General features: G+C 56.4%; 1 protein-coding gene across 1 annotated transcript in view; it reads left to right on the plus strand.

Annotated features, from left to right (window-relative positions):
• Nucleotides 1–22,129, plus strand: part of BMP7 (bone morphogenetic protein 7) — a 59,935-nt gene that overhangs the window by 23,117 nt on the left and 14,689 nt on the right. Inside the window, exons 2-3 of the mRNA XM_004585917.2 lie at nucleotides 804–996; nucleotides 19,407–19,555. Of these exons, the coding sequence (XP_004585974.1) occupies nucleotides 804–996; nucleotides 19,407–19,555 (342 nt within the window). The remainder of the gene's footprint in view (nucleotides 1–803; nucleotides 997–19,406; nucleotides 19,556–22,129) is intronic.

The following is a 22,129-nucleotide window of genomic DNA, read 5'->3' on the forward strand; positions in this document are numbered from 1 at the left end:
AAGAGGGTGACCATTGTATGGAGACCAGTTGCATGTAGGGAACACTTTGTATGCAGGGGCTGTCCACAGTTGGGGACCGTCTGCAGGTGGGGGTGGTCTGCAGGTGGGAGTGGTCTGCAGGTGGCACCTGCAGGTGGGAGCCTTCCACAGGTGGGTCATCACCACAGTGTCTGGGAGGGCGAGCTTTCTGGGGGAGGCTCTGATGTATGAAGAGGGTCAGGCCTGAACCTGCAGGGCGGTACCCAGTGTGCAGGGAGGGTTCACTGAGGGTTCTCTCTGTGTGGTGGGAAGAGGTGCTGCTGAGTGCCATCATCTGCAGGTCCAGCAAGAGCAGGGCCACTGTTGCCTCAATGTAGGCGCTGGGGCTGCAGGTGCTATGGGAGTCCACCCTGGAAGTCCTTCCCTGCGGTGCCAGGGTGGAGGCACTGACCGTGCCCTGAGGGGACAGGACTGGCTACTCCCTGGGAGGCATAGGGGTGGTCTCTGGAATTATTGGCATCTCCTGGGTCTCCAGCCCCTGTAGTTTGCATCTGTCCTTGTCTCCTCTTGAGGCTGCGGCTGTCCCCAGCCTTGCCCACTCTCCTTGTCAGGCAGCCCTGCCCTGTCCACTGCTCCCCTGACACACTCTTCAGAGCTCTCTGGTAATCTCGTCTCGGTGGCATTCTGAAAGGGGGATTGCTCAGCTGCACTGTGGGGGCTCATGCCCGCGGTCACCACACACGCACTCTGGGCAAGAGGCCAGGCGCCAGACTGGAGAGCGCAGCCTGCGCTAATGGGCCTGCTGTGTCTGTCTCCCCTTGCAGTGGAACATGACAAGGAGTTCTTCCACCCGCGCTACCACCACCGCGAGTTCCGGTTTGATCTCTCCAAGATCCCAGAGGGGGAAGCGGTGACGGCCGCTGAGTTCCGGATCTACAAGGACTACATCCGGGAGCGCTTCGACAACCAGACGTTCCGCATCCGTGTGTACCAGGTGCTCCAGGAGCACTTGGGCAGGTGGGTGCTGAGGGGCGACGGTGCGGCTGGGGCGGGTGGGATGTCTTCTTGAAGGAAGATGCCTGGTGATGCTTCTCAGGAGTAAGCTGGCGAGAGGCATGGTAGGGAGCAGTGGGAGAGGGGAACAGGGACTTGTGGTAGATCCTTCCCTGACTCCCCAACCCCAAAGCAGTCTGTACTGTCAGCAACCCCGGAAAGCGGCCTCTGGAGATGAAATGTTAGGGAAGCAAACCCTGAAGCCAGCCTGGGCAGTGAACCCTCAGCCTCCCACGTATCCCAAGGGCTGGAGCAGGAGAAGCTGCTGTTGGGAGACTCTGATTTCCAGGGACCCTTGACCTTCAAGGTCTGCTGGAAAGTCAGGAGACACAGTGAGGGCTGGGATGTCTCTCTGGCCCTGAGGTGCAGGGGGCAGGCCTTCTGGGGTGGTGGCTGGGCGTTTGTGTTCCCCAGGCTGCTGGCATTTCCCTGCTCCAAGGTCAGGACATGGGCACCAGTGGAGAAAGGCTGTGGCGCCTGTGGAGCGACCCTGTTCCTGCAGACACGGACGGGTCTCTCCCAGCCCTGCAGACCCTGGTGAACACTCTGGAGTGTTTCTGTTGTCTCCTCTGTGTTCGTGCTGGCTTCCATGGCCACAGTGGGTGGACACGACCTGCTTCCCTAGCAGGAGGAGAGAGGTATGTCACCAGCAATTGTGAAGGCCACACTCCCCAGGCTGGGCTCGTAGCAAAGCCAGGGGAGGCCTGTGGGTCCAAGACCACCCATAAGCTGCCTCCCACATGCTTAGAAAGTACAGAGGCTCTGGTTGAAGGCAGCTGCATCAGGATGGTCCACTGCTGGCTGGCATTGTGTGTCCCTGGTGCCTCCTCCACCCTGCCTGCGGGAGGGATCCCCAGGCTTGCAGGGGAGGGAGACGCTTGAGTCACTGTGGTTGGGATGGGTGGGACAGGCATCCTCCACTCCTGTGCAGGTGGGCGGGCAGCCGGGGTGGGCCACACAGACATCAGAGATGGCAAGGTGTCTCAGATCTGGCCACAGGTGACCCTTTGGTGGAGTTCTGTGCATCTGCCACTTGCTGGGCACTGGGCGCTTGTCAAAACTCTTCAGGCCCTGGCCTCATGGAGCTACCATGAAGGCACCACTACCTGGTGGTGCAGGTGCCATGACCTGGCAAGTGGGAGATGTAACAGTGGGTGTGGTAACACCGGGGCAGTGAGAAGAAAAAAAAAGGAATCACTTTCGTAGTTTTCTAAGTGTTCTTCCGCATCTGAAAGAGAACACAAGGCTGCTGTTCTCTCAAGTGAAAACTCCTAAAGGAGGTCACCTGGGCGTTTTCTGGCCTGGTGGCCATGTTTCCGGCAGCTCTCGCATGTAACTCTCCTAAGCCAGTTGGTGTGAATGACCTCAGCTTGGGTTTGCTGCTCTGTGATGCGTCACGCAGAGCAGGTGGAACGCATGGGCTGTGCTCTCCACCCTCCTCACAGCTTTCTCAGGAGGCTGGGCAGCCAGCCAGCACCAGACTTTGGCCATCACTGCTTCCCCAGTGTGTTTCAACCGTGCTGCCTCCCTCAATGTTGGTCGCCCTTGGAGACCAGAGCTGGGCTTCGGAGTTGACAGGGAGCCTCTCAATTAAATTGGGGGTGGGGAATGAATGTTGACATCTCTTGACAGGCTGCTGGGGTGCCCTCTGAGTTCTGCTTGCCTCCCTGAGAAGGTGTGTGGGGCTCAGGGTAGAAGCAGGTGCATTGTAGCCCCCACAGCCCAGGCTGGCTTTGGGGAGGTGGCACATAAGGATCCTCACTCAGCCTGGTCCTCCTCTGGGAACTTGCAGGTGGCAGCCCCATAGCTTGCGCCTGGGGACTTGGTGGCAAGACACAGGGCAGGTCTGAGTTGATCTTGGTGAAGGTGAGTGAGCTGGGCAGGGAACTGTCCTGGCCCAGCACAGCTCCAGCTGGGGTTGCAGCTTGTTATTTGGTGCTTGCTCTGCAGCCATGTGCTGGATCCTTCACCTGCGTGTGAGCCTGGGCTATGGCCCCACACATCCAGCACAGGTTCTGGCTCGCACCACTGGTTCGCAGCCATGGGGTATGGCTGTGCAGCCCACATCAGGGGTTTCCTCACCTGGGCACCCTGCAGGTCAGGTGCTACCTCCCACACTGTGGTTTCTGGCCCTGGCCATGAACTAGATCTCCTGGGGCTTAGGAGGCTCCTGGTACCCACGATGAGGCAGGTGCTGACATTTCAAAGTGTGGCAGGGCTTTGAGTGGCACAGACCACAATTGTCAGTCTCCATGCTGCAGGAAAGGGAGGAGCTCGGGGTGGAGATCCCTCCAGCCTCTGGCACTGGAGGCTTCTGGGAGCTTCCAGAGCCTTCTCACCACTCCTGAAGGCCTACGTGCCTAGTTCCACGTCTCCTGGCTTCCATGCCACTGTTCTGCACCTCTGCCCCAGGGCGGGAGTGCTCCTTAGAGGATGTGGCACCTCAGCTCCCAAGTGCCTCGGCATGCCAGGTGGTTGCAGCCGCCAGAGCCCGTGGGGATTCCCTGGGGGTCACGGAGAGCCGTGGGGGCGGGGCGACTTGACGTTTCTTCTTGCCACCCTTTGCTCGCCCGCTCTCCAAACCCCATCTCGGCGTCGCTTGAGCCTCTGTGCTCTGTGCTTTCTTGCACAGTCCTCTCTGGAAAAAGCCTGCATTCAGTGCCACCCAGCCAGGCAGAGCCAGGAAGCCACCGCGTCCACCCTGTTAGTGCTTGAGCCGCAGACATGCAGCACCCTGCAGCCACATGCCCGCTGGCTTCCTGGCCTGTGGGCTGAGGCCATCTGCTGGGCCTGGGTGGCTTTGATCTTTTTGCCTTTTATTTTCTTCCATAATCCGTCCCAAGCCCAGCTCTGCAGGGAGACTACGGGTGGCGGGTGGGGTTCTGCTTGCTGAGTGTTGGTGGCGGAGCTGCCTCATGCTCCCGGCTATGAGGCGTCGTCCCAGGTTCTTTGCAAGTGTTGAGTTGTGTGGGATCTGGTGAGCCTGTGTCCCCATGGGGTGGAGTGGTTGGTCCTGCTGCTCTCTAAGATGTGCCAGACCCTCAGCCTGCCAGCCGGAAGCAAGGCCAAAGCCCAGTCTAAACTGCTGGCCCTTGGCCTACTTCCTATAACACCATTCCCCCCACCAGGGGGGTACTTTGTCTGTCCCATTTCACAGAAAGGAAAACTGAGGTTAGCAATCGAGACAAAGAAGCTTGTGTGTTCTCTATCAGTTGAGTAACCATGGGGCAGGTTACACTTTCCAGGCAGGGAATCAGACAAGAAGACAAGTACCCTGCTCAGCGTATCCCAGCTGTGCTGTGTGGCAGGGAGGTGAAGGCCGTGTCATTGGAGGCACACGTGGAGCCGCCCTGCCTCTACTACTTGGCAGTTGGAAGGATTGGGCAGCTGGCAGGCTCTGGCTGGCCTCACTGAGCTTCATAGGAAACATCCAAGTGGGAGCCGTCAGGGGAGGCGACAGGCATCCGTGTGGCAGGAACTTTGTTTTGGTTGCTGGCATACCCTGTTATGCCAAGAACCTGGCACACGGTAGCCACTCTGTGAACGTCTGTTCTGGGACTGGGATCTGGCCTTCCCATGAGCACATGGGCGCCCCGAGGTCACGGACCCAGCTGTGCCCTGCACGGAGCTGTCCCGCAGTCCCACCTTGATGGTACCTGCTGGGCGAGAGGTTGTTGGCTGGTGTTTTGCCCTCTTGCCAGTCAGTTGGTCGCTGCACATTTTGCAGCATGCTCTCGCTCTGAGAACTGAAACCCAAGAATGCGTTGTTTGCAACCTTTTTTCAGCATCTGAGCTCCATTTCCAACAAGTGAAAATTGCCCATAATTATACTGCTTTCCATCCTTTGGAAGGTTCCCTGCGATGATTGTAATTACATTATTCGGAGCCTGTGGGCCAGCGAGGACCCCAGGGTGGGGACTGACACCGGCTGGTGGGCTGTGGCCTGGGCCCTGCTGGAATGCACCCCGGGAGAACGGGGCTGCAGGACAGGCTGTGCGCACCACTTGAGCCAGCGCCTTCATTCCAAAGAGCACTTCATGCTTGGCCCCAGACCTCTGCTCGCCTATAGGAGCCTGTTTTTCCAAATGTATTCACATCTGTGTTTCATATCAGGGCCTGTAATTGCTTTAGCCTTTTTTTGGCAGGAGACAAAGAGAATTAATATTTTTCAATTTGGTCCTAAGCAGTCATCTGTAGCTGGGAAGGAAAAGGCCTGCCCGGATGTTAACTGCAGGGATGGGCAGTGCAGGCTCACCAGGAAGGTCTTTTAGTTTTTAAAATGTTTTTATTTGAAAGCTTGATTTTACTTATTTGAAAGGCAAAGTTAGGGAGAGACACAGATCTTCCATCTGCTGGTTCTCTTCCCAAATGGCTGCCAATGCCGGGGCTGGACCAGACTGAGACCAAGGGCTGGAAGACTGCTCCAGGTCTCCCACATCAGTGCTGGAGCCTAAACACTTGGGCCATTCTCTGCTGCTTTCCCAGGCACGTTAGCAGGGAGCGGGGTCAGAAGTGGGACAGCTGGGACTGGAACCGGTACTCGCCCCTCAGTGGCACAAAACTGGCCCTTGCCAGGGACACCTTTTAAAGGAGGCTACCATTGGGGCCCGGCGGCGTGGCCTAGCGGCTAAAGTCCTTGCCTTGAAAGCCCCGGGATCCCATATGGGCGCCAGTTCTAATCCCGGCAGCACCACTTCCCATCCAGCTCCCTGCTTGTGGCCTGGGAAAGCAGTTGAGGACGGCCCAAAGCATTGGGACACTGCACCTGCGTGGGAGACCTGGAAGAGGTTCCAGGTTCCCAGCTTTGCATCGGCCCGTTGAGGCTCACTTGGGGAGTGAATCATCGGACGGAAGATCTTCCTCTCTGTCTCTCCTCCTCTGTGTGTATCTGGCTGTAATAAAATGAATAAATCTTTTTTTTTTTTTTAAAAAAAGGAGGCTACCATGGCTGATGAAGTTGTAGTTGATTTGAGTCCAGGCCGGAAGTAGGCATCCAGATAGACGCTCAGACTTTCCTGTGCACTGGTTCTTCCTCGGTCACCTGGCCTTGCTCAGCAATGCCTGTGGAATTCCCCTTTGCCTCTCCAAGAACGGAGGAGAGAAAGCTGACTCTTGCCCTGCACCCTATCATGCGCCCCCATTCTCCCTCTGGAACCAAGGCAGGCATTGCTAATCCAGCAGTTTCCTTCCTGCGGAGCCAGGCTCTTCCTGAACCATCAGGACAGCACCATGCCTGAGCCAGGCATTGCTAATTGAGTGAGGTTGCCCTCGAGGGAAACCTGCTGACTGCTGGTCTGAGGTCAGGTCCTTCCAAAGCCAGCCTTGAGATGGTGTGGCTGTGAAAGCTGAACTAAGGAAGGATTGGGAGAGGACAGTCCCACATGGTGTCCCCAGAGGGTGTCTGTTGGGGTTCTGGGACAAAATAGTACCCCTCACCCTAGCCGAGGTACTTAAAACAGTTTCTGAGCCACAGCAGGATGCTAAGCAGTGTCTGTGGTGCTGTGGTCTGGATAATAGTTCAGGGTTCCAAAAAGGTCCCCGTGTCACTGGCTTGATAACCCAGAATTCTGTTTATGGATGAAGAATAGACATTAAGACATTTTTAGTGTCTGCAGGTGGAGCTGTAGTGAGCAGTGGGCAGCCTCTTGGAGAGGCATGTGAGCATAGGCTATGAGTGCCCTGTCCCTCTGTTTCCTGGTTCCACATGCCACTCTGTGCACGCATGTTACTGAACATAACCCTCACCGGCTGCCTGACAGATGGGGTGGCTGATCTCGGCCTATAGGCCTTTGTGGGGGGCCACAGGCGTTTTCCTTAAAAGCTGGCCACCTTCCTACTGGTCTTTACCTCTGCCTATCCCCAGCACCACTACAGCACCTGACTCCTGCACTTTGGGCCAGGACAGGGGCACCCAGGGTTGGTTGCTGTGTGAGCCACCTAGGAGGAGGTTGAAAGAGGCCACACTGCACAGCCCGGGCAGGGCTGGAAGCCTTGGTCACTGAGGTTTCAAGCCCAGCTCTGGGCACTGGAGGCGTCCTTTGCAGGGCTCCTGGTGTGGGCAGTGACATCAGCCTATGCCTGCCTTCCTCTGCGTGCCTGTCGTCTGTGCTTCCGGATTGCTGTGATCTGCGACTTCAGCCTCACACCCAACTGTCCCTGTGTGCGTGGCCGCTCGGGGAAGCCAGACAAACAACTGCAAATGTGGCCTCTTTGGGGCCCGTGAGTGGGGTGCGTTCACTGTAAAGAAGGACCCCACATTGGTGTGTCTATAGGCATGATGTGTTCACTTGGGCGTCTCTCTCCCTGTCCAGCGTCTGTCTCCAGGCCCTACCCTGGACACTCTCGTGGCTTACAGGCGTTGATGGGCTCAGGATGGCTCTTCTGGGATAAAAGCAACAGGGGAAGCAGCACCTGGGGCTCTGAATTTGGGGCTTTGCCTGGGCTAGCCCCATGCAGTTTGATTCTGTCTGTGACGCTGAGCAGTGGAGGCGAGCTCGGCTCCCAGGCCCCAGCGTGAGCACCTGACTTGCCCCAGGGTTCTGCACATTCCAGACCCTTCTGACTTCTGCTGTTTTCAACTGTTGATGGGTTTGTCAGTATGTAGCCCCGTGGTGAAGGCGAGCAGCATCTGTAGTGCCCATCACTCTCATGGTGTCTCTTGCCTGTGAGTTCGTGCCACTTGTTTCTGGTGAGCTTGACAGTCAGCCAGTTTGACGGTGAGTGGCCATGAAGTTCTGTCTCCTGGTCCATTCCCCGAATGGTTGCGGCAGCTGAGGCTGGGCCCTGCCAAAGACAGGAGTCAGGAGCTCTTCCCAGGTCTCCCATGTGGATAGCAGGAGCTCAAGAACTTAAACCACCCTTTGCTGCCTCCCAGCCACATTAGCAGGGAGCTGGATCAGAAGTGGAGTAACCAGGGCCTGAACTGGAGCTCTGATAGGAGATATGGATATCTCAAATGGCAGCTCAGTGTGCTGTGTCGCAGTGCTGGCCCCGACGGCAGCACCCGTCCTCTGCCTGGACATGTAGGCAAGTGCCTACAGTTCCTCGATGCTCAGCCCGCAGCCCTTGGCATCCATGCGCAGCTGGAGTGCAGCACATGGCATTGCTCCTTGAAGGGAGGCCGGGTAAAAAGAGCTTATTCCCACCTGAGGTTTTTCCTTCTCTCTTCCTCTGGGCCTGGGTAAGCCCTGACATCTGGGGCTTCTTGTTCCCCTCCGTGTTGGGATTTGGGGTTTGGGCTCTGCCTCGTTCTTAGAGGTTGGGTAGCCGCGTCCTGGAAGCAGGCAGTGAGTAGACAGAGTGGTTCGAGTCAGGTGTGCTGTGGAACTAACAGCTGAACCTGGGAGCCTTCCTGGAAACCTGTGGTTGGCAAAGCAAAGGCCCCAGTGGAGGGGGGGTCTCTGGGGTGCGTTTTCCTGCAGAGCCCACCTCAACATCCTTAGGCTCCAGATGTCACTCACAGGTGCCTGGCTACATCCCCAGGGCCCGAGTCCCCGGGAGCCAGTGGTCCTAGGTGACTGACTAGCGGCCCCTATCTCGCTGTGGCAGGTGTGTTCTGTCTGCAGCCCCAGCCCTCAGGGCATCTTGGTGGGGTTCCCCTGGGAGTCTAGGAAGCGACCATTCTGGCAGCTCACATCTGCTTCCCAGGGTGAGCTTGCCTGACCCTGTGAGTTGCGCTGGCTTTGACATGGGTTTGGGCTCCAGACTGGCAGCTTCTCGGCCAGTGTTTCTCCCTGCAAGGGGACCCTGCTCAGCTGCCCTGATAGACTCCCTGGGCTGTTGGGGCCCTGAAGGCAGGAGGTAGTGATTAACCTCACAGGGTACTGGTGGGCTGGGCTCCCAGATGCTCACTGTTCCGTGTAGGGCTGTTTTCCACCCCATCTTCTCTTCCCCACCCTGACCCCCTGCACAAGGTTCCTGGTCACCTCTCCAATCAACCCTTTGCTGTGAAGTGCATGACTCAGATCTGCTTCTGGGGGGTCCTCAAGACACGACAGAGACAGAGCGTCCTCCACACAGGGCAGCCAGCGGGAGGCCGTGGCGTGAAGCACGTAGGCACCTGGCACATCTCCTGGCACCCAACAAGTGCCTAACAAGTGGGAACTGTTTCTGTAGCTGTCCCTTGTACTGGCGCCACCCTGGATTAAAGAAGCGAGGGTCGGGCTGAAACCTCGACACCCCCGCCACCCTGCCCTGACCATGGGAATTCTTGCATTTAGGAATCCGACCGCTTGCTTCTGTCTGCAAACCCCACGGTTAAGTTCATTTCCTCTGCCCGTTGTGTGTGCCTCTTTCCTGTCTCTGTGTTTGGGATCCTAAAACAGCCTGTGGTCCTGTCTCTTTTAAGTTGGGCAGCTGACCCAGCATGTGGCCCGTGTTCAGTTGGTTTGTTTATTCCTTGAGTGTGCGTGGAAGAGGCTGAGTTGGCCGCGTGGATTCTATTTTGGTCTGGGGCTGGAGGCTGGAGGAAGTGAGGCAAACAGGGAAAGTCTAGAAAGCTGAGTGTCCCAGCCCAGTGGCCCGCCTGTCTCCGTGAAGCCAGGCATCCGCCTGCCCGCCCATGGGGCTTTCCCAGGACACTGAGCGCTCCCCACAAGGCTCGATTTCTCTGAGGAATCCCTGTGATGGCGTGGTGGTCTGCAGCACAGCCTTCGTGCCTGGACTCCAGTGTACCACATGGGCCCACTGCCATGGCAGGTTCACAGTAAGGCCCTGGGCCCAGGGAACCAGTGATGGCAGGGCCCAAGGCTCTGGGTTCAGGGAACAGGTAGGGCAGGAGGTAGGTCGGAGACCTGCTTTCGTCCCAGCCCTGACTCTGCCCCAGGAGATCCTCTTGGTTTGTCTTGATGTTTGGAAAAAGGGCGTGCCTGATCCAGCAGCCCAGCTGTGGCAGAGGAGTTGTGGAGGTGCCCAGGGGCTGCTTTGGGCTCCTACCAGCAGACAGCAGTGCCCATGGCAGGACAGGCTGGTTGAGACACCCGGCAGCTGGGAGGCAGCTCTCCCAGCTTTCATCATAGTTTCCACGAGGGACCACTGAATCCCCCTCCCCCACTCCCATAGCTGGACAGAAGTCACCGGCACACACGTTCATGGCAGCAAGCAGGCAATGGCCACGAGAAGCTTCAACTCCTACGGGGGACAAGAGTGCCAGCAAGTGTGCCCTCTGACCTGGGCTGCACCCTGTGGACTTGGGCTGTGTGGTGCCAGGGGCTGTGCTGTGGCGGTGTCGGTGGGGATTTCCCTAGGGAGCCGGAGGATGCCTGGGGGGGAGGAGTGGTGTTGCAGCAGGGAATAGCGTGTGCAGAGGCCAGTGTGGGCTGGAGTGTGGCAGGCAGGAGGGCCTGAGTAGGGCTGGGGTGGGAGGATGATGCGGCTCGGGGGGCGGGGAAAGCCCTCCTGGGTTCGTCTTGGGGCCTCCTTGCTCCAGCCAGGGCTTCCCAGGTTGGACTCTCTGTCATCACTGCCCTCCCTTCCTGTGCAATTCCCAGCAAAGTGTGAGACTGTCCTGGTCTTTCTTGCTTTCTCCCCTAAGAACATGAAAGGTTTTAAGACAGTTCCAGCCTACTTCAGCCTGTGCATGTGTCGCTGTCCCGCAGCGATGGACTTGGTGCACGGAGCCGATAATAACACGCGTGGACCCTGACTGATGGTCAAAAGCCGTAGTTTATTAGTAGCATCAGACTTTATACACTGAGGTTCATACAGGATTAGGGAGGAAGTATTGAGCACATCAACAAAACCATCAATGCTTTTGTTTGGAACTCTTTTGTATATTCCACCAGGTGATCTCATATACATACTGTCCACTCAACTGTTCTTATGCAAATGATATCCAATAAGGTCCAACCAACTGTAATCCTGTGCTCACTGACCTTCTACGGTCACAATGTCCTCCTACATGCATGAGCTGGGAACCAGGCTGGGGTGTGGAGTGAGGGGCCTGGGGCAAGGCAAGACAGGTGAAGTGTGACCTTGGTGGGGCTGAGCGGCAGCTTGCGCTCCATGGTCACCGTTGTCCCAGCCTGCACGGCAGGTGCCTTGCAGATGTAGGAGCGCTCCAGGTTGGCTCCGTGTACACCTGCGCACACTGCTGAACGTCTCTGTTGGGGGAGACCCCAGGCATGTGGCAGGGGCTTGCTCAGTGTCAGGCCTGTTCTCTGTAGGCATCTCCATCCACAATGTGGACGTGGCCTGCTGGCTTTGGGGCAGGACTTGCAGCACAGTGGAAGGTTCATACTGCCTGTGCTGGTCTTGGGGCTATGTCACACAGTTCATCTGGCCCTCAGAACAGGCTCTCAAATTCAGGAAACTGATGGACAGAGGTGGACGTATCCAGCTGGGATTCACACTGTGGTCACACATGTGACCATCCTGGGGAATGTCACCATAGACACCATGGGGACCCGGGCCAGCCCTCTGATGGGGCAACAGCCTCCCAGTGTTGACTGGAATCCTCAGGGAGTATCCAGGTTGGCAGGACTGCTCTGAGCCCCTTACTGAGCTGATGTGCAGCCTGCAGGCAGCAGGGCGCCAGACTGCATGCAGCCCCAGAGCCATTTTGCTCTCTGACCCTCCTGCTGTCCTCTTGCACAGTTCTATCAAGGAGAGGTGATTTCCAAGCCCTTGGCAAGTGGCAGATCCTTCCTCCTGTTACTGGGAGAGCAGAGGCACAAAATCTCAGGGTGGCTGTCTGCCCCCTGACCATGACAGCACCAGACTGCAATGTGCTTGCCCACCCTCCCCCCACCGAGAGCCCTGGTGGGCCCTGCCTGAGAGAAGGGGGCTGCTGGTGTGGGAGCGAGCCGGGCGCCACAGGCAATGCTGTAGAGCCAAGGTGAGCAGGTGTGGCTTGTCCAAGCAGAGCGTGTGCCTGCACCCAAGCACGGTGGGCAGTGCCTGTGGACTGAGGCCTGATCTTGACTGTGACAGTGAAAGCGTTTTCCAGCACATACCTCAGGTCCTGACCTTGGAATCTGCTTGGCGCTAAGCCAGCGGCAGTTACCGACACATTGAGACTCACTCTCGGGTCTCCAGAGCCCGGAGCTCACGCATCAGAGTTCCAGTCTGTTCCTGGCCCCCAGCTCCAAGAGCATGGTTGACATGTGAGTCCCATCCACTGCCCAGGGACCAGGTCCAGAGATCAGAGGCGGCCCGGGACCAAGTGCCCCCAGGGCCCAGGGTTTCCTGAGCTGGGCAAGTGCCTTCCCGGAGGTTGGTGGGGTTGCGTCTGGAAGCTGTGGGGATCCTCTTCTTCCATGAACAGGATGTGGGTGGGGCCCTCAGGGTCAGTCTCTGAATAACCTCTAAGTAGTCTAGAAGCCAGAAAAAAAAAAAAAGATTTTTCCACCTTCCCACGTTCGAGATGTTAAAATATCCATTTTTCCATCGTGGTCGATCTTTCCAGGGAAAGGCGGCTGGGAGACACAAGGGGCTGTTCCTGCCAGGATTAGCTTTCAGTGGTCAGGGAAGGGGAGTGCCTGGTGGGGGGAGGGTCTCCCCCTCCCAGTGGTCCCTGTCCCCATGCTGCTGGTTACGTAATAATAGTCCCTAGGCAGGAGAGTAGGGGTGGTCACGCTCTGCAGTGCTGGGTTGGGGGAACCTGGTGACAGGAACTGTGAAAGCTTGCTGGGTTGCTTGCTGGGTCTCTTTCTGGCATTTCTTTCCTTAAGAATCAGGGCCGGGGAGGGATGGTGGGGGACATTAGGTGGAAAGGTGCGAGGGACCTCAGTGGAGGGGTGTGAGCCCTGCTGACCGCCTGGCCAGGTTTATTCCACTGCTCAGGTTACACATTGCGAGGGATGCCCTGTGCAACCGGTGGTTCTCTCGGACAAGGGAGACCTTGCTTGCGTGGACACGGGGGGGACCCCAGGTGAGGGCACTGCCCCAGAGTGGATGGTGTTGGCATCCCACCATCTGTCCTTATGCTCTCTGTGCACCTGTGGGGCCCGTACCATGGCACAGTGTGTTACACAACAGACTGTGACACCAGCATCCTGTCTGGGAGTGGCAGGGCCATGGCCCGTTCCAGCCACTCTGCTTCCCATTCATCTCCCTGCTAATGTGCCTGGAGTGGTGGTGGATGATGACCCAAGCGCTTGGGCCACTGCACCCATGTGGGAGAGCTGGATGGAGTTCGAGGCTCCTGGCTTCTGCCTGGTTCAGGCCGAGTTTTTGAAGAAAGAGTAGATGGAATGTACTTTCTTTCTCTCTCCCTCTCCCCAGCCCCGCCCTCTCTTTATGTGTGTGTCTTTCTCAGTCATCTGTCTTTTAAGGAAATAAGTATTTAAAAGCAATTTAAAAAGAAATGTGAATAATTTAGTAACTTAGAGCTGTGTTCTAAATGAGGTCTTAGCTTGGCCTCAACCATTGAAAAAAATACAGGCGTATTGAGAAGCAATTTGCATGCATACCCTTGACTCTTAGAAGGGAGATGGTGATTTGGAGGTTTTTAACATGTTCTGCATCCCTCATCATGAACAAATGTCAGCAGTTTTCCTTCTCCCAAAAGGAAACACCACCCCCATCAGCAGTCACTCCCACTTCCTCTCTCCTTAGCTGTTGGTAGCCCTGAACCCCGACTCCATGAGTCCACACGCTATGGGGTCTGACTTCTTTTACTTTTTTTTCGTAAATATTTTAAAATTTAATTTGAAAGGCAGGGTTATGAGGGTTGAGGAGAGGGAGAAATCTTCCACCTGCTGGTTCATTCCCGACATAGCCACAGTGGCCAGTGCTGGGCGTAGCCCAGTCCAGGAGTCTGGAACTCCATCCTGGTTTTCCATGTGGGTGGAAGAGGTCTGAGCACTCAGGCCATCTTTGCATTGCTCTCCCAGGCACACCAGCAGGGAGCTGGATAGGAAGTGGAGCAGTTGGGACTTGAACCGGTGCTCATACGGGATGCCGACATTGCAAGCAGCAACTTCGCCACAAGGCCACAATGCCAACTCCCTCCTGTGACTTTTTTGTTGTTGTTGTTATTTGTTGTTAAAGATTTATTTATTTTTATCGGAAAGCAGATGTATAGAGAGGAGGAGAGACAGAGAGGAAGATCTTCTGTCTGATGGTTCACTCTCCAAGCAGCCACAACGGTTGGAGCTGAGCCAACCCGGAACCAGGAGACAGGAGCTCCTTCTGGGTCTCCCACGCGGGTGCAGGGTCCCAAGGCATTGGGCCATCCTTGACTGCTTTCCCAGGCCACAAGCAGGGAGCTGGATGGGAAGTAGGGCTGTCGGGATTAGAACCAGTGCCCATATGGGATCCCAGTGTGCTCAAGGCAAGGACTTTAGCCACTAGGCTACCACCCCGGGCTCCCCTCCTATGACTTTTAACATAATTATTTCAGGGTCCCTCTGTGTGCTAGCAGGTACCTGTGCTTCCTTTCATGGCCCATCGTCATAAGGATCTACCGTGTTGTTTATCCCTGCATCAGCTGGAAGTCTCATTCCCCTTCAGTGGCTGCTGTTAGCAATGCTGTTGTGAAGGTGGTTGTTTGTGTACGCCATCTTCTTAGGACACCACTGTTCATTTCCTTGGGTCATGTGAGGAAGCCATCTTTCTGGAATCTCAGGACTGTTCCAAGGTAGCTCCGCCACATCTCGCGTGTGGGGTGCCATTTCCCCGCATCCTTGCCCGTGCTGGCTCCTGTCTCTGACTTTTCCCTAGCCGTCTCGGTGGGTGGGCGGTGCTGTGTGTGTTCTGACTTTGTCCCCTGTCTCGTGCTGGGCTTGCCGGTCATCAGACACCTCTCCTCACATGGGCCTCTTTCATTTGCTTGGCCAGCTTGTCAAGGAAGAAATTACGGTGATAATTTGGTAATTTTAGTAAAATTGCAGTCTGCAGCCACCTGGGGTTAGAGTGGGGAAAGCCTTTTGTTCCTACACTCCATTTTGGACTCCAGTACTTTGTGCGTGGAGTTGAGCGTGTCGGGTTTCCCAGGGCATTCACATCCTGCTCGGCTGTTTTGTCGCACCTGCTGCTTCGCACGCATTTCCCCCTTGGCAGTGGTGGGTTGTGGGGCCTTTGAAGCAGCGGGTATGAGGCTCTGTGCCTGGGACACTACAGTCACCCTCGGGTAGGCGGCTGGGTTTCGGTTTTTCGGTTATAAACAGTGTTGGCTGTTGTTTGGGTTGTCTATCTCTGGAGCCAGCCACCCACACGGAGTGGCTTGGAACAACAATCATTTTATTGCTCAGGAATTTGGGCTGGGTCTTCTGTCTTTGTAGTGTCTGCTGTGGTCACCGGTGATGCCTGGAGCCTGGCTGGGGCTGGGCTGCCGAGGTTGGCACCTCACCTGGGGATTGGTGTGGTTTCCCCTCTGTGGCCCCCAGTCCTTCAGAGTGTCTGCCTGCTTCCCCTCCATGTGGTCACACTCATCAGCAGTACAGTCAGAATTCTGTTTTTAAGACTTAGTCACTTTCATATTGGAAAAGCAAAGTGACCAGAAGGAGGGAGAGAAGGAAGAAGAGGGGAAAGGTATGGGCCGTTTCTCAAAGCACAGCAACAACCCTGGCTGGGCCAGGCCAAAGTCAGCAGCCCAAAGCCAGCAGCTTGGAACTCTGGGTCTCCCACATTGGTGGCAGGGGCTGTCCTCTGCTGCCTCTCCAGGTGCATGAGCTGGGAGCTGGCTCAGAGACAGAACTCCCAGGTGGAATGCCATTGTCACAGGTGGCAGCTTGGCCAGCTGTGCCCAGGCCAGCCACCACAGTCTTGATTTGGTGTTTGACTTCCAGGACTGCCAGGACTCTGCTTGGCCCTAAACCCAGGCCTGGCAGGGCTCCCCAGGTCACCCCTGCTCACAAGGCCCCTCCAGCTGGCGGAGAGGGGGAACAGCAGCCCCCTCCAGCCCTGTGGGAGGGGAGTGTGTGGGTTCCAAGATGGGAGGAGTTGGCGGTGGCTGTAATGGTGGAAAAATCTCACACAACTGCCAGATACCAGATCTTGCCCACCTGTCTGAGGGGTTTTGGAGTCCACAGTGAAGGTTTTCTGAAGGCAGGTATGTGCACGACAGGGGGTGGATTGGAGACTTGGCACTGTCCCATCGCCTCCATAGTGAAGGCATGAAAAGCCCCTCTCCTGGAGCGGCCTGTGGTGCAGCTGGGAGCAGGTCCTGAGGCAGCCTGGTGGGGCCCTGGGTGCTCTCTGGATCCCCAGGCCTTGAGGAAGAGGGCGACTTCTCCGTTTCTCAGCAGGGGAGAGTGGCTCCAGGGTGAGCTTTGTCCATTGCTCCCCTCCTGTGTTCTCTGCCTCCCACCGTGCCGTGGGCTGGCATGCGACATGTAGGAGTCAGCGGCTTCCTGTGTTGCTCTTGTCCCCAGGGACCTGACAGGGCCACAGTGTCCCAGCGTCTTGAGTCGGCTTTCCCAGCTCTGCCACCCACAAGGTCTTTTGCAGGGGACAGTGGCGTCGCCTCCCTGGCCCTTGCTTTCCTTATCTGAACCGGGAAACAACTGGTCCTTCCAGCATGTAGGGCTGTCGGGGAGATTCAGAGGGGAAGCTTGGAAAGCACCTACATTTTCAGGGGTGACAAAGGTGAAAGAAGGCATTTCACTTCCTGGGGGCCCTTCCCCCACCACGCCTCAACCACCTCTGCTCTCCCCTGGCCTGGGTCACACAGGCCACTGTATTTAGTATCACTACAAATGTCACAGAGCCCTAGCCCGGAGCTCTCCTGCCTACACGGACTCTTCAAAGATGTTGGAGGCAGCAGCTGCTACTGCCCACTTGCCCAGCTATTGGCCTGCACTGGCCACTAGTCGTGGCTCCAGGCCCCCTTCCTGGGCGGGGATCTCCCCTTCTCAGGGAGGCTCCCCTCTGCCAGACCTTCAGAGGTAGGGATGGCTCTCTGAAGTGTGCTCAGAACACGGTACAGACACCATGACTTGGGGGCGAGGAGCCAGCGTCTTCACGTTGAATCATGGGTGAGTCAGCGCCAGCCTGTCACATCCGGCCCTGGGTGTCCTGGCCCGCAGCGCACCATGGTTAGTATCGCCTGGCAGGGCGCACTGTGTTGAAAGGCCGCATGTGGTTCCCCGGGTGACCATTCATTGTTTGATTGTCTGCGAGGGCTTGTCCTGAGAGCTGATCACATTTTCCTGTAAACACCAATTTTCCAGCAAAATCACTCCCCAGGTTTGTGACTTCTGTGCTGTGCCGTGGGCGTTCCCGGCAGGGCCCCCGGAGCTCCCCGGAGGCTGAGTCAGGACGAGATGTTGTCTTGACCTGGGGTGATGACTTTTGTCTCCACTGTGTTGTGCAGAGCAGCTGGCTGCCGCCAGGGCCATGCTGGAGGTCCCCTGGCCTGGGACAGTCACCCAGAGATGGAGATGGACACTCATGTTTGCAGTTGAAGTTCCATGTAGATATCCCCCACATTGATTCCCTGTCTGCCTCTGCCTGGTTGTTGAGAAGGAATAGACCTCAGTGGGCATGAGCTATGTTCTTGGGATCTTGATTCCATTTGAACTTGGACATCTAATTTGCAGTCTTCAGGGGTCTGTGTAGCTCTCAGGAGACTGCCCAGGTCACCTCCCCGTGTTAAAGCCAGGAACACCTCTCGTGGGGCTCATGGCTGGCTGGGGGCAGTGGGCTGTGTGAGGGACACAAAGTCTCCAATCCTAGCGATGGTGTGACCAGGATCTTCAGAGGTTGGTTCCAAGACATGTGGAGTGGGGCTTCTAGAACAGGGCTTCTGAGGCGTGTGGTGGGGTGCCCCCTGCATCCATCAGGAGGGCCTGGTGGTACTGCCTGGGGCAGCTCCAGGCTATGCCCCTGGACTTTGAGATGTGGAAGTGCAGCTCGTTGTGCCTGAGGAGACTACCACATGCCACCCTCCTACCACGGCTCCTGTTCCCCAAGCCTGGCTCTTCATCCCTGTATGGGTATCTGTAAGTTAGAGACACTGGCTAAGGTTGCAGGTGTATTTCCTTGCACTTTCTCTTCATCTGCCTGTCGAACGGATTCTGGCTCAGCCCTGAGTCACAGTCTGCAGGTGTGGAGGTCTGCGGGCTGCACAGCAGCACTCGGGATGCTTGGCAGCCGTGTCTAAGGAGGCTGGGGCCGACTGAAGGGGACATCTCCTGCCTGGCTCCAGCCATGTTGGAGCGTGTTGTGTCACGGTGAGCTGGATGTGCCAAAGGCTTGGAAATAGTGACAACTGGCCCCGGGCAAGGGTAATATCCAGAGAGCTGACTTGGTGTGTGGTTGCAAGCTTGGGCTTGCCGTTGGCCTGGCTGAGCTCCAGTCCTGCCTGGGTTCTGTCCTCATGGTGTAACCTTGGCCAAGCAGCTCCGCCTTTCCGAGCCTCAGTGTGAGAGTTGCCTGGTGGCGTGGGCAAAGTGACACGTTTCATGGAATTGTCAGGACTCAAATGACTCGATGCCACTCCGGCAGTGCAGCCCAGAGCCTGGCTTCGTGTGAGGGCTCAGTGTAGAGTCGACATGTCTGATGTCTACACATGTGAACAGAAAGTGCCTTAGGGTTCCCAGGAATATTAGGGGACTCCGTGAATGATAGAGCATGTCAGGGCCTCAGGGTCGTCCATTGTTTTACCACCTGCTTGGCTCACTCTGATGGATCAAATGTGCTGACTGACTATTGAAGGAGTCAAAGTATTGAAACTGAATCCTAATAATTAAAAGTGCTACGAAGACCTATATACCAGAATTCTATTATGCGGGGAATATAAAATGCACCTGTCTACCCATCCAGTCATCCCCCCACCCAGTTATCACCCCCATCCAGTCATCCCCCCATCCAGTCATCCCCCATCCAGTCATCCCCCCACCCAGTTATCACCCCCATCCAGTCATCCCCCCATCCAGTCATCCCCCATCCAATCATCCACCCATCCATCCCCCCATCCAGTCATCCCCCCATCCAGTCATTCATCCACCCTCCCCCATCCATCTAGCCACCTGCCTGTCTGCCATCCATCCATCATCCTACCCATCTAGGAAGCTTGGCAGCTTCCTAGCTAACTGGCCTTGGGCAAGTCACAGGTTCCCTGTGTCCTGAGTGGAGATGCTAGTCCCACAATTCAGGGCCGTGAGAATCGAGAGGGATGGCATACGGAGAGTACGTGGGGCAGTGCCAGGCTCATGAGAAGTCATGCAGTCGCTGTTGTGTTTTGCTCCCCTGCCTGCCTGTAATCTGTCCGCTGGGATCCCCTGACCACTTGCAAGGTGAACTTGGCTCATAGCAGCCCCATGTGTGTCTCTAAGTCTCTTCCACTTTCTTTCCATAGCTCTTTAGGAACCTTGGTGTCTGGATTTGTGGTCCATCAACCTGGGGCACAAGGGGCTCCATAGAGGAGTCCCTGGCATCCCTGGAGGCCCTGACCTGGCTAACGCAGAGCCTGTGTCTCTCCTCTCTCACAGGGATTCAGACCTCTTCCTGCTCGACAGCCGCACGCTCTGGGCCTCGGAGGAGGGGTGGCTGGTGTTCGACATCACAGCCACCAGCAACCACTGGGTGGTCAACCCGCGCCACAACCTGGGCCTGCAGCTTTCAGTGGAGACTCTGGATGGTGAGTCCCTGGCAGTGCCACCACGGACTGGCCTGCGCTCATGCCACTGCACGTCGGGAGGATCTCGGCTGTGTGTCTGCCTGTTTCCCTGCAAGCAGGCTGCCCTGGCCTCTCCGAACTGACACCTACTCACCAGTCTTTGGACAGCACCCTCCCCCTGGCTCCAGGTGTCTCCCAGCCGCAGCAGCAAACCTGGGTCTTCGGCAGCTTTTCAAACTCGGATCAGGTTCTGGAAGTGTTGTTGTCTTCTTGGGGCTACAATAAGCTTGTCAGCTTGCCCTCTTGGGGCTGTTCATTTGTGCACACATGCACACAAGCGTGTGTTCACGCACTCACAAGCACACCCAACAATGCCTGAGGGTCCTTTCACTCCGCCTTGCCGGTTCAAGGTCTCAGAATTGTCTGACTTCCCCTCCTGTCTGCATGAGATGGAGCCCTACCCCCGGGGAGTGGTCTGTGTGAGGTGGAGCCCCTGGGGTCCCAGTACAGACTCCTTTTTTTTTAAAGATTTATTTATTTGAAAGGCAGAGTGACAGAAAGAGAAACAGAGAATGATATGTTGCATCTGTTGGTACACTCCCCACACGGCTGCATCAGCTAGAGCTGGGCCTGGCTGAAGCCGGGAGCTCTATTCAGGTCTCCCACATGGGTGGCAGGGACCCAGTCACTTGGACCATCCTGTGCCGCCTTCCCAGGGAGCTGCCTTAGCAGGCAGCTGGAGAAGCAGAAGCTTAACCTACAAGGTCACAGCACCAGCCCCTCACCTGTTTGTTTTGGTTTTGCCCGTGGGAAGAACTGTTTGATGGAAAAAATTGGAAGAATGCTATCTCATCATATGTAGCATGACATGACATCCACAGTTCGGCATCCACACATGTGCCAGTGGCACGCAGCCACGCTCACTTGCTGACATACCATCTAGGGATAAATGCTTTTTTCTAAATAGAGTTGAGGAATGATAACAAAGATCCTATGCCATGCCAAACTGAAAATATGAGTTATTTTTGGAAATAGATTTACAGGAAAAGTTGGTGGCCACTACTGTAGGCCAGACTTTCTCCAACTGTGTTCCATGCCATGTGAGCAGGTACTCCAGGGACAAGAGAAAGGCTTCATGGTCATGTCAGCATGAAGAATGCCAAGGCATGTAAACTAAACAGGTCTCTGCAGGACTTATCAGAGCCTTTTTAAAAAAGGCTTTTAATTTTCAAAGGCAGAGAAAAGGAGAGACAGAAAGATCTTCCATCCCCTGCTTCACTCCTCAAATGGCCATAATGGCTAGAGCTGAGCTAATCTGAAGCCAGGAGCTGCTTCTAGGTCTCCCACACAGATGCAGGATCCCAAGGCTTTGGGCCATCCTCAACTGCTTTCCCAGGCCACAAACAGAGAGCTGATTGGGAACTGGGACTGCCAGACACAAACTGGCACCCATATGGGATCTTGGCACATTCAAGGCGAGGACTTTAGCCACTAGGCTACTGCGCTGGGCCCCATCAGAGCTTTTCTGTGTCCACCTTCTGTTGTGACTCGCTGTTGTGGAACAGTGGATGGAGGAGCCTGAGTTAGCAGGTGCTTCACAGTCCTGCAATTGCTTCTCCTTCAAGGCACCTGCAGGAAATATTGGGAAGAACTAAAAATGAAGTTATGTAACTGGGGTGAGCTTGAGTGCCACTGTCCGTGACCTGTGGCTTCTGGCCTCCAACTTGACCCTGGTGAGGCCTGTGTGTCTGTCCGGCCTGCCCATTGGCTCAGGGAAGCCTGGTTTCTGTGGCCAGTTCCTCTTGGTGTCAGGCCTGCTGTCCTCTTTCTCTCCTAAACCAGTCCATGAGCCCCTTTGCTTCCAGCTTCTGTTTCCCCTGAGGCTGTGGACAAGGCTTGGTATCTGCTGAGGCAGCGCAGCCTAGGGGTCAGAGTCCAGTTCGGAAGCAAATGCCCAGGTTCGAGTCCCAGCTTGGGCAGGTGCGCTGCAGCAATGCCCAGCCTGTGCTGGCTGTGGTGGGACTCAGTGTGCCGTCATCACTGTCTCCTCTTGTGTCCACTTGGCAGGTAGATACTGTCATCAGCACCCTGGGGATGGAGGGTGGCAGAGGCTCCTGGGGACCCCTCTCCGTGCTCTGCGGCACACTGTCTGGTATGAGGGCAAGGCTTCCATGCTAGGTGCAAGATACCCATGACATGCTGCCCCTGTCTCTTTCATTCCTGGTTAGGGCACCGGGGTTGGGTGTGGGTGCTGTCCCTGGGGACCTAGCTTGTCCAGGGACTGTGCATGCTCAGGAGGCCTGGGTTGGGCAGGGACCACCCCCGGGGTGGTTGGGTTGCCAGCTGAAAGAGGTTTCCATTCCCTGGGGATGAGTGGAGATGCACTGAGCCTGCACGGAAGGCTGTGGAAGCTTTGCTTTCCCCCGTTTGGTTCTTGAGCATGGAGGTGCACTGAGCATGCCTGGGCACTGACACAGGGCCCAGAAACATGTGAGCTTCCTGGGTACCTGGGGCCTGGCCAGGGACAACTCTGGCAAAGCTGAGCCTGGTGTTGGTTGTCCCTGTTGGCAAGTCGGTGGCACCTGAGCTGACGGA

The sequence above is a fragment of the Ochotona princeps genome, chromosome 22, assembly GCF_030435755.1.
Source record: "Ochotona princeps isolate mOchPri1 chromosome 22, mOchPri1.hap1, whole genome shotgun sequence".
NCBI lineage: Eukaryota > Metazoa > Chordata > Mammalia > Lagomorpha > Ochotonidae > Ochotona > Ochotona princeps.